The sequence below is a fragment of the Marmota flaviventris genome, chromosome 10 (assembly GCF_047511675.1).
Source record: "Marmota flaviventris isolate mMarFla1 chromosome 10, mMarFla1.hap1, whole genome shotgun sequence".
Classification (NCBI taxonomy): domain Eukaryota; kingdom Metazoa; phylum Chordata; class Mammalia; order Rodentia; family Sciuridae; genus Marmota; species Marmota flaviventris.
Genome location: NC_092507.1, coordinates 12,174,753 through 12,186,933, shown reverse-complemented (window position 1 = coordinate 12,186,933; position 12,181 = coordinate 12,174,753). Strand labels below are relative to the sequence as shown.

Here is a 12,181-nt window from a genome sequence, read left to right as displayed (position 1 = left end):
ATTCCGCAAACTCTGTAGCGTCTTTCAGTTAGGACGGGAGAGGGAGGAGGGAGTCAGGTAAGATGCCAGTATGCACCAAGCCAAAGAGAATTTATCATTCTTTTTTACTACTGTTTATTTTTTGGCTTTTAATGGGTTGTATTATTTATAGTGGCTTTATATTATGCCTTGTCCCTAAGCATTTTCATTTCTCAAAGAGAACCCTTCATTTTAAGTGGCTTGAGACTCTCATGTTAATATTTGACCAACAAAGAATGGATCCATTCAGGTGAATTGTCAGTAATTTGGTCAGAGGGATCAGACTTGACCTGGTTTGGGGAGAATGGGGAGCTTATGGTAACTAGAACACTCTTTTGGGGAGCTGGGGATGCTATTTCTGTATATCACTAGAGCATGGGAAGTCAGATAGCTATGTGTGTAAATTTATTTTAAATTTCTTCCCCTCCCCAGATTGTCATAGATGATGCAACTATCTTAATCCTTGGAGGGTGTGGTGGTCCCAATGCTGTGAGTATTGCTTGTGGCATTCCCATACACATGTTACTAAATGTTCAAAACTTGCTTCCCCTATCTTCTGTAAGAGTAGGCAGGCCAGACACAGTGCACGAGCCCATGATCCCAGCAACGAGGGGGGCTGAGGCAGGAGGATAGCAAATTCAAGGCCAGCCTCAGTAATTTAGCAAAGCCCTAAACAACTTTGCAAGAACCTGTCTCAAAATAAAAATGGCTGGGGATATATGGCTCAGTGGCTCAGCACCCCTTGGTACTGAGTTTCCAGTACCAAGAAATAAAAAGAGTAGACAAGACTTTTCCATGGTATTTTTATTTAGAAAGTGCCTTTTCCACTTGGATATATAGCCTTCATTTTCTCTGGCCTTTTTTCCCGTTCTTTTTGGGTGTTGAGAGATGCTTTTAATTAGATATTTGTCTCTTGAATATTCATATCTATATTCTTCCTATTCCTTCTTAAGCTCTAAGGTTTGCTGCTATCATGTTTTCAAAGGCAAAGGGGCAGAGAGAGAAAAAAGCAGGTCGGTAACTGCCACAGTCCACATGGAATTTACTTTAAAAGCAAATTCATAAAGTTGCAGGCATCTATTGTCAAACCCTTTCCTGCACCCCACTATCCACACACACAAAACCAGTTAATTCATGGATCACAAACACAGTTCTGTGTGTCAGACCAATCCATGGTAATGTAAATGAATGAATGAATGAATGTATAATTGAACAAATAACTGAGGGCTTTGTTATTCTTTCTGACCAGCCCACACACTTTCTAGACCAGACAGTATAGCTTGAGACTGCAGCTCTGTATGTGTGTAGCAGATGCCACACCTGAGTCCTGTTGTTGGTCCTTTTCTTACAGCTATTTAAGGATGCTTGGTTGTTGCACATGCATTCAGGTCCCTGGGCCTGGCAGCCACTCAAGGTAGAAAATGAAGATCACGGGGCTCCAGAATTGTGGTGCCATCCAGCCTGCCGGGTAAGCCAGGAACTGACAGGCCAGCAGAAGGAGAGATTCTAAACTGGAAAAACAAATTAATTTGACAAATTTCAAAGGAAAACTTACAGAATAGAAAACACTCTGGTGTCACAAAGAGGTGCTGTCAGCCAAGCACAGAGGCACACTCCTATAATCCCAGCTACTCAGAAGCCTGAGGCAGGAGGATCATGAGTTCAAGGCCAGTATGAGCAACTTAGCAAGACCCTGTCTCAAAAAATAAAAAAAAGTGAAAATCGTAGCTCCTTTGCCATCTCTCGCATATATGAGCCACTAGATGGGAAAACATAAGTGGGCTAAGTGACCCCACTCATCCTCTAAGTCCTGACTTAAAGCATTTCTTATCTATGAAATCTTCCCCCAAGTCTTACAAACAAAACTATTTGCTCCCTCCACTCTGCTGTACTAACGTACAGATGTAACTAATAACGTGTCACACCAGGGCCGCAGTTGCTGCTGCATCTGCCTTTCTGTCCTAGAGAGCAGTCTGCATCATTTGTATCTCTAGATCATTTCCCTTCCATATCTCAAGGCTACAGAATGCCTGGTGAGTTCCAGATGCCTGTGTTTAAATGTTTGGTGGTTGAATGATGAGAATTATGGAAGAGTCTGTGAGCACAGGTCCTTTGTCTTCCAGGTGGGACAGTGCGTGGTGGTCTTCAGCCAGGCTCCTAGTGGGAGAGCCCCCCTCAGCCCCAGTTTGAACTCTCGTCCATCACCTATTAGTGCCACTCCTCCAGCCCTGGTCCCCGAAACCCGAGAGTACCGCTCCCAGTCTCCAGTAAGGAGTATGGATGAAGCGCCATGTGTTAACGGCCGCTGGGGAACACTGAGGCCCAGGGCTCAGAGGCAGACTCCCTCAGGTTCCCGGGAAGGGAGCCTCTCCCCAGCCAGAGGAGATGGCTCTCCCATCCTCAATGGCGGGAGTTTATCTCCAGGAACAGCAGCTGTTGGTGGTTCTTCCTTGGACAGCCCTGTACAGGCCATATCACCAAGCACTCCGTCTGCCTCTGAAGGATATGACTTAAAAATGGGACTTTCTTTGGCCCCCCGACGAGGGTCTTTACCAGATCAAAAAGATCTGAGATTGGGGTCAATAGATCTGAATTGGGACCTGAAACCTGCTTCTGGTAGCAATCATGTGGATGGTATGGACAACAGGACGGTTACAGGGAGTGTGAGACACCCTCCAGAACAGACCAATGGTGTCCATACCCCTCCACATGTGGCCAGCGCCCTTGCAGGGGCTGTCTCCCCTGGTGCCCTGCGTCGGAGTCTGGAAGCCATCAAAGCAATGTCATCCAAGGGCCCCTCAGCCTCTGCAGCACTAAGCCCTCCTCTTGGGTCTTCTCCAGGCTCCCCTGGGAGCCAGAGCCTGAGCAGTGGAGAAACAGTGCCCATACCCCGCCCAGGGCCTGCCCAAGGAGATGGACATTCCTTACCCCCCATTGCCCGCCGCCTGGGCCACCACCCTCCACAGTCCCTCAATGTTGGCAAACCCCTGTACCAGAGTATGAACTGCAAGCCCATGCAGATGTACGTGCTGGACATTAAAGACACCAAGGAGAAGGGGCGGGTCAAATGGAAAGTGTTTAATAGCAGCTCTGTGGTCGGGCCTCCTGAAACCAGCCTGCATACAGTGGTACAAGGCAGGGGCGAACTCATCATATTCGGAGGACTCATGGACAAGAAGCAGAATGTGAAGTACTACCCAAAAACAAACGCCTTGTACTTTGTACGAGCAAAGAGATAATGTGTTCAAAACCCCTTTCCCCTCTGTGGCTTTTAATTTGGAATTTTCCAGTGTGTGAGCATTTGGACTGAGAATTGGGAAAACAGCATTACTCCCCAAAACCAAAACTCCAATTCCCAGCCTACTCATGCCAGGCTGGGATCAAATCTCCATTAAGAAAAAAATTATATATGAAAATATATATATATATATATATATTATATAGCCAACTTTGTTTACAAAAAAGGGAGAGAGCTCCGTCCTGTTCAGATAAAATTGTTGCTGTGTTTTAGCAGAGGCTGTGCTGCCTTTTTCTACTTTGCTGTTAAATAGACCAAGAAGTTAGGGAACAGACTAACAATCGGTAATGTTCCAAAAGAAACTGAAGAGCCCCTGTAAATCTTTACGTGGCCTTCTCAGAATTAGAAAACGGAAGGGCATAGACAAGATGCAAAGGATTTCAGCCCCCGCCCCCGTGCTACAGGTGCTGGCAGGGTAAAAGTAACTTAAAGAAAACTGTCCTTCCCCTTCTCTTAAAACCGCAGAGGACCTGTGACAGCTCTGCAGAGATGCCCTGTATCTGGTTTCCTTCTGCCCTCTGACTGAGGGAAGTCCCTCAGCAGGGGATCTGTTCCACATGTGCCAGGATCATCTTGAAATAGTGTTTCCGACATCTGTCTGCCTAGTGTCCATTGGTCTTTTGAGTGCTCCCTGCATGTCTCAGAAAACGTGGTATCTGATTGTGGAATTTTCTGACAATCGTATTTGGTTGCAAGTTGCCAAAAACCATATTTGTTCTCCTTTTCCTTCTTTAGAATCAGTCCTCCTTGCTGCCTTACCCTGTTTATAGGCTGCTTTATTCCCAACCACCCCCATTTTGTTTGTTTGCATATGGATTTTTTTAAAGCTCTGAAACCTTTCTCACTGTCTTTTATTTTACAAAGCTCGGGTGCCTGGAGAAAACAGAACACTTTCCCTGGTGTTACTAGGAGGCCAGTGTCATGAAGAATCCTTAAACCCTCAAGACACTGGGTTTCCCCTGTGGGCTTCTCTTACTTCCAAAGCACATTGGGCACACCTGTCCATGTTTGTGGAATGTGAAATTTGATCCTGGAAGGGAATCCTCACAATAGTTCCTTCCAGAAATGTTTTTTCCCCCTGTGACATGTCATCTGCCTGGCGACTGGGTTGAGCGTCATGTTCTTGACCTTTGTGACACATGGCTGACCTGGGGAGCAGATCCATCCTCTTATTCATGCATCACCCAAGCAGGGCTTGGACTTAGACTTTGCTTCATTTCTGAGATAAGGTGCACCCTAGTAGCACATTTTTTTGGTTAAAACAGAAAGTTGCAGGTCACTAGTCTAAACCAAGGCCTGGACATAGGAGATGTCAAAGTAAGTTTATTTCAAGTGGCACCATTAAAATATGGATTTTTGGCAATTTATCCTCAGTGGATAAAGGACTTTAATTTTGTCCTTAGGGCCTAAATTTTAAAACATGTTTCTCACCCCCACTCTCGTTTTCTTGTTAGCATTTCCCAAGCACAGACCAGGGCTGCAGCTGGCCCTGAGTCCTGGCTCTTAGCCAGCGCTTAGCCGTCTGATAAGTGTTTTCTCCGGTTACATCATGATGAACCCTTCCCTTAGCCATTTGCTCTGCCTTCGTGGTCTTTGTGGGACAGGCCCCTTGGTGCCAAGCCCAGCAAAGGCCCTTTCATAGGGAGAGGTATGTGTTCCAGAAACTGCTGTACGTGCTCCCTCAGATGAGGAAACGACCATGTGCCTACTTCCTGCAGTATCCCACTACTCCAAGCCACGTACTCGGCTTTCCAACTCCCCCGCTCTGCAGCTGTGGCCAGTCCCTCCCTGGCCAAGACCATCTAATCATGTGGGGTCTTGATTCACAAAGCGAAGCCAGCCCAGAAGATCAGCAATTTCTGCATTGCTGCTGCTACTGCTGCTGCTGAACCTTGGTCATGACATTGTGTTTGTGCATGGACAGTGCCTCCAAACTTAGTCCTACTTCGATATCAACTACTCGGAAGCCTGAAAATTCAGAATCTCCACTTTGTAATCTTTCCCTTTGTCCTGTGGCCTTCTTAACCTAGCTGTAAGCTGTTGGTTCCTTCTACTTTCCCCAAGTAGCAGGCAGCGGAAATGCTGGTCCTCTTAGAAAATAACCCAGTTGCTCTGAACTCCATGGCACCCCAGTGTTACCCACGCTGCTGGGAACCAGACTGTCCGTTTACAGCCCTGAGAGAAAAATCTGCCTCATCCGCACCCGGTGGCTCCTGGGCACTGAGGGCCTTTGCTGTGGGAAGGCGACTCAGCACAGTCAAGGTGATGGTCTCCTCAGCCCTGGCAAGGCCACACGCACAGTGAGACTTCAGGTGTCTCGGCTGAGGTGAGTGTGCCCACAGTGTCCTCAGATCAGATTTGACCACGACTCCGTTTCGATGGTGATAACAATTTTGTCTTAAAATTGACTGAAAGAAAGGAGACAAAATACTTTTTTTAAACCCTCAGGAGCACCTAGCAAATATTTAACAGTATTTAAGTATTTAAAATACATCTTGTTTCTACTTGAAGCTTTAACCCTTCCATTCCTGCAAGTGTGCCTTTGAGAGCCCCAGGTGATAACTGTCTTCACCCGTCACCACATTGACCTCGTGTAGGAATTTTAGTCTCTTCTACCTTCTTGAACAGAGCTTCCTGTTCTCATCCCACATCGTGCAGCGGAGAGCGTTTTGTGTTGTCCCAGTTTCCACCCTTCCTCCACACTTGGATGGTGGACTCTTCAACCCTGCCCTGCCCCCATATGTGGGAGCACCAATTAGGTGTCAAAAGAAGTTTAAATTTTGTTTTTAAGGCAATACTGGGCTTACTCTCCTCCTACCCTCTGTGGGTTTGATTTTAATGTTTGAGTTGCATAGCAAGAGCTGAAACCATGAACTGTGTGGGAACTGTGTTGTAACTCTAAAGAAGAGGAGGAAGAAAGAAATCCATATGAGATGCTTGACTTTGAGGACAGAAAGCCACTGGCCTACGGAGAGCAAGGGGACATCCCCTTCCTTCACCTTGTCTTTCTGGATTTTCTTCTGCTTCGCTTGCTTCCTTCCCTTTCAAAGTGATGTACCTGGTTGGTTTGTCTGTCCGTCCTTGTCCTTGTGGTGGTCCTGGCATGGTGATGTGCTCTGCTTTGCATTATCTATGGTCTCACCAGCGCACAAGTCAGTGGGGAGGATCTGAACGTGCCCGGGGGCCAGGAAGCCTATGCTCTGGCAGCCTCCCTGGAACTGCAGAAGGCATGTTCTGCATGTCACCAGTGTGTGGCTCCCTTTCACCCTGTTCATCGTGAACGTGAGCAGACCTTAGTGTTGGCTCTGGTGTACTCTCTCCCTGCTCTGCTCCCCTCCCACCAACCAGGGTTCATGTCAGTGCACCCATCGTGCCTGGCGAAGCTGGTGCTGTGAGTGATGTTTCCCATACGACTCAGGGCTGCCAGGTGGCTCCCCCTGAGACAGTCATTTTAGGCACATAACAGTGTAGGAATGAAATGGATTTCATGGATATTTAAATCTGTCAATTTCATTTTTTGTTAATGTTTCCCCCAATGACTTTTTAGCAATTTAACAAATAAAACAAAATGGACAGAATTGTCATAACTGTTTTTTTATTAGGTACAGAAAAGAAAAAGTGCTGTGCTGGGAAGCATTTGGGATTGGAGGTTGATGTTAGAAGCAAAGTCATTGGCAAGGTGCTCTGTGTCCTCTAGGAGAGCTGTGTTCCTTGTCCCTTTCCTGGAACAACTGTTTAATAAGCCACTGTCTCCTGAGGGCTTGGTGTTGCAGAGCCTCTGTCCTGCTCTACAGGGAGACCCAAGGTGTGCTATGAGCTTGGAGTGGTGGCCCCAGGGCCAGGACAGCATCTGCATTGGCCTCCTAAGCAAAGAGCAAGGCACAGAACCCAGGGTCTTGAAGCAGTACAGCAAAGGTGGTTGGGAACACAGGCCAGACGGCCGGCCTAGAGGTCTTTGTTTTAATCCTGCCTCCCCTATTTACGACTTAACCTGGGGTATGTGTTTCCTTGCCTGTAAACAAAGTTTCTTCTTCCCTACAGGGTCATGAGGGTCAAGTGAAGCTGCACATGAAATGAAATAGCATAGTGCCTGGTCATAGTAAGTGGCGTCCACTGCCTGCCCAGGCCCCCAGCCAGGTGTTCTGCTTTTCTGCATATTAAGGGGCCAGAGGCCATGCTCATTGGGTATAAATGGTAGGACCTGGCTAGGGCAAGGGGGAGGCAGTGCCAGAACCACTGGCCTGTGTCCCTCTCCTGAGCCAGGTCGTCCACCCAAAGCCTCACATCACCCCTCCCCTGGAACCTGAGTAAGGTCCCTAGAAACTGGGCCTGGAGCACCCCCAGGTTCAGGCAGGACAAGAGGCATCACCTTGAAACCCAGCAGGCTGATGGGCTCCCCCTTCCCTGCCTTCTCACCTCCCAGGGGCAGGGCCAGTGTTCCCAGCTGAGTCCTGCCTCTGTCAGTGGCCATCACTACCCTTCATCCTTCAGAACGCCAGGGACAGAGCAGGTCGTTGTGCTCATGGATGCTTCAAGAAGCGACAGCCTTGCCACTTCCTGAGATTGTCAAGCAGAGGTTCGTCACTTTAATGGGAGACATAGCTGACATGCATCAGAGCAAGAGGAGCCTACATGTCCCCTCAACTCTTGATGAGGCTCTGTGGACTCAAAGGGCACATAGAAGGGAGACAGCAGGCTAGGGACCAGGACAGACCTAGATTCAAAAAGAGCTATTTAAGCTGGGCAAGTCATCCCACTTTGAGTCTCAATGGCGGTGATGATGCCATCTAGCAGTTCTGCTGGAACCAGCCAAAACTTGTCAATCCACTGAATGGGTGTGAGTCCCTGGAAGGCCACCTGGGGGCACCCTGTGAGAGGCATCCAGTGGGCCTTGGTGAGCTGTCAGGCGGTGGAGAAGCAAAGGAAAAAATGGCTAGCCTTCTCCTTCCCTCCCTCCCCCTGCTGGGAAAGCTTGGGTGGCACCCCCTCCCTGGTCTCTGCCTCCTCCTGATCACCATCCCAACGCTGGCCCTCTCCCTTCTTTGCCCCAGCCCCCAGCTGTGGGAAAGTTGGTGTTGTCTCCACAAGGCTGGGCTCCAGGCCCAGACCCTGTCAGCATGCACAAAGCCAAGCTAATGTCTTAAGTAAATGCCGAGTGTGTCATGCCCCTCTAGGGAGCCTGTCTGCCCACCCACCACAGGCAAGAGGAGGGCTGCTCCCCGAGCCATGGGAGCTTGAGGTGGGAGGAAGATGGCTGTGGCCCACTGGGAAGGCCAGGAAAGTCTGGAACTGACCCAGGGACCACTGTTCTCAGCAAACATTCCCAGAGCATCCGTTGATCCCTGCTAACCTGTGGCAGGGCAGGTGAAGCTGGAGCCTCTCTGGGCATCCCAGGTGGGTGGGATCTAAGCCTCACCCTGCAGGGAGCAGTCCAGGCCTCCACAGGACAGACAGACTGCCTGTGTTCCCGGCAGAATGCAAAAGGGCTGTAGGAGGCCTGGCATGCCCAGAGTAGCCAGTGGTAGGGACTGAGGAAAATGTAGAGTGACCTGTGTAGATTTGATGGACAGAGATCACCCCTTGATGGAACAGAGAGTAAAGCTCGGGAGCAGAGTCCTCAGTGGAAGGAGAGAACACTTCTTACAAAGAACTACACAGGTGGGCCCAGTGGAGTGTCTCCCTTCACCAGGAGGCCCCGCCAGAGAAGGCACCTGAAGAGAGGGAGCTCGGAGGCAGCTGTGCTTCCCTGGCATTTGCTCAGGCCTCGACAACAGGGAACATTACTCCCAGGGCTGGAAGAGGAGAAAATGGGGGGGAAAAAACTTGGAGAATGTTGAAATTGTCAAGAATCAAAAATAGCTGAACATGGGCTGGGGCTGTAGCTCAGTGGTGGAGCGCTTGCCTCACATGCGTGAGGCCCTGGGTTTGGTCTCTGGCACCACATCAAAATAAAAATAAAGATATTGTGTCCATCTATAACTAAAAAATATATATATGTATATATATTTTTTAAATAGCTGAACTTGAGTTTACCAGGAAGTCACTGAATTAAAATGTCTGCATCAGAGAGGTTAGAAGCTCAGAGACAGAATAAATGGAGTCAGAGGAAATAAAGTTTTGTGGGGGTTTTTGTTTGATTTTGGGGGGAGAATACCAGGGATTGAACTGGGGCACTTAACTACTGAGCCACACCCCCAGCCCTTTTTATTTTTTAGTCTGAGACTGGGTCTTGCTAAGTTGCTTAGGGCCTCACTAAGTTGCTGAGGCTTATTTTGAACTTTCACTCCTCCTGCCTCGGCTCCTGAGCTACTGGGATTACAGGCATGTGCCATTACACCCAGCCTTGATTTGATTTTTTTGAGACAGGGTCTCACTAAGTTGCCTAAGCTGGCCTTGAACTTGATAGCCTCCTGCCTCAGACTCCCAAGTAGCAGAGGTTATTGGTGTGTGCCACCACACCAGCTGTTTTTTTTTTTTTGCTTTTAAGGGACTGGGTATCATGGACATGGTGGCATACCTCTTAACCCCAGCTACTCAGGAGGCTTAAGCAGGAGGATTGAAAGTTCAAGGCCAGCCTTAGCAACTTAGGCCCTAAATCCTAAGCAATTTAGCAAGATCCTGTCTCAAAATTAAAAAAAAGAAAAAAGGCTAGGGTTGTGGCTCAGTGGTCAAGTATCCCTGGGTTCGATTCCCGGTAACAAAACAACAAAAAAAAGGGTTCTTAGGATCAAATGTAGGACCTTGACATGCTACACATACCCTCTACCCCTGAGCTACACATGTGACCCCGAGTTCTGTGTCTTAAACATCTGTGCTCTTGCTTGGTTAGAAGGAGAAAGAGCAGCTGGCCTGCCTGGAACACAGATGAGAGGGACCTGGACACATGCCAGAGGAGGCAGGGCGGGTTCCACTTGAGCAGCCTGCGCAAATGCAGAGGTCTGAGGCTCCGTCAGGCCCTTCTGGTACCTTAAGGTCACTGTGACTGGAGAGGACAGGGCAGAACTGGAGGACGGACTAGAGAAGGGTGAACTGAAGAGTAGAGCCCAGGAACAAGTATCCAGAGTGGGGCAGCGGCAACAAGGAGAGGACCTCATCAGAAAATGGAGCCAGGCGTGGTGGTGCACACCTGTAACCCCAGCAGCTTGGGAGGCTGAGACAGAAGAATCACGAGTTCAAAGCCAGCCTCAGGGGGCTGGGGATGTGGCTCAAGCGGTATCGCGCTCGCCTGGCATGCGCGGGGCGCTGGGTTCGATCCTCAGCACCACATAAAATGAAAAATAAAGATGTTGTGTCCGCCAAAAACTGAAAAATAAATATTAAAAAATAATTCTCTCTCTCCTCTCTAAAAAAAAAAACAAAAAACAAAGCCAGCCTCAGTATGGCGAGGCGCTAAGCAAGTCAGTGAGACCCTCCCCGTCTCTACATAAAAGGCAAATAGGGTTAGGGATGTGGTCATGTGCCCCTGAGTTCAATTCCTGGTACAAAAAAAAAAAAAATGTATTGGGTGGCCTGGAGCTGTGGCTCAGTGGTGGAGGAGCCTTGCCTACATGCATGAGGTTCCAAGTTCCATCCCAGACACTAGGAAAAAAAAAAAAAGCAGGAGGTACCTCTCAGCCTCTGGTGAGTGATTGGAGCTAGGGGTGGAGGGGGAAAGGTCTGGCCAGGATTCATCACTGCATTCAACAAATACGAAGTCCCATGGGGGTAGGGGAGAGGGACAGGTGTGGGTAACGAGCTGAGAGCATCATCCCAGATGTAAATGGGCAGGATCGGGCTCATCCCATGAAGGGCTTGGCTGTATTTCCGCTGAGTCCTGAATGTAAAAAGCCAGTCGTGGGAAATCTGGAAGAGTGTTCCACACAGAGGGAACACAGGAACGAAGGTCTGAGCTGGGCATGAACTTGACACACTGAAGAAGGAGAGGAAAACCCAGTCTAGCTGAGTGTATGAGTGAAGCGACATTGGGCAGGTGGGCCCTGTAGGGGTTTTGTGTTTTGCAGCACTGGGGACTGACCCCAGGGATGTTCTACCACTGAGCTATATTCCCAACCCTTTTTATTTTTGAGACGGTGTCTTGTTAAAATTGCTGAAGCTGGTCTTGAATTTGCAATCCTCCTGCCTCTGCCTCCCAACTGACTGGGATTACACAATGCCCAGCCATTAGAGGGTTTTAAGCCAGAGAGCAACACATGGTACTGCTGAGGACATTGACCTCAGGCTTCTCTCGGTCTTCAGCTCAGCTGGCTCTGGGCATCAGTCCCTCATCACTAGGCATCACTGCCAGGGGCCCTGACTCTGGACCAGCTTTGGTATCTGGCTACTTCATCTCAGCTACTTTCCAGTTCCTCTGCCTCTCCTGGGTCTGAACTCATGGCTGTCATTGCCCGGGTGGCATCTAGGCCTCTAGTCTGTCCACCTGTCTGAGGGATCTCATTTCCACACCCATTGCTTCAAGTTGATCTGCCTCCCTGTGCTGATGGTGCTGAACTCTGCCCAGGCCACTCACCTGCATCCTAAGCCCCCCCCCACCTGCTGTGTCCTCTCCAGGGAGTCCCCACCAGGCCCTAGCACCCCAGGAATTCCTCCTCTGCCCTCCTAGTTAGGAGCACCACCAGCAGCCCAGTCACCTGGGAATCATCCAGTGTAAGGTGATCTGAGGACTGGGTTTGCCACAGACTTGGCAACGAGGTTGATGCCCTTGACCTGACTGACTGGCTGGGGCTTCAGCCTGGAGAATGGCTCAAAGGTGGTAGACTTGGTGGAAGGACCACGTAGAAGACGGAGCAAAAAGTATGCCCCATTCCAGGCCACGGTGAAGGTGGGGGACAGGTGTTATTCTGGGTGCAAGGAGAAGCTAGGAGAAGG

At 49.2% G+C, this 12,181-nt stretch overlaps 1 protein-coding gene across 4 annotated transcripts in view; it reads left to right on the top strand.

The window, feature by feature from the left end:
• Positions 1–6,894, top strand: part of Fbxo42 (F-box protein 42) — a 99,493-nt gene extending 92,599 nt beyond the window's left edge. For all 4 annotated transcript variants that reach the window (XM_027951917.3, XM_027951914.2, XM_027951915.2 and 1 more), the window contains exons 8-10: positions 451–507; positions 1,370–1,486; positions 2,142–6,894. In XM_027951917.3, coding sequence (XP_027807718.1) covers positions 451–507; positions 1,370–1,486; positions 2,142–3,257 — 1,290 coding nt within the window. In that variant the 3' untranslated portion in view covers positions 3,258–6,894. The remainder of the gene's footprint in view (positions 1–450; positions 508–1,369; positions 1,487–2,141) is intronic.
• The last annotated feature ends 5,287 nt before the right edge of the window (positions 6,895–12,181 follow it).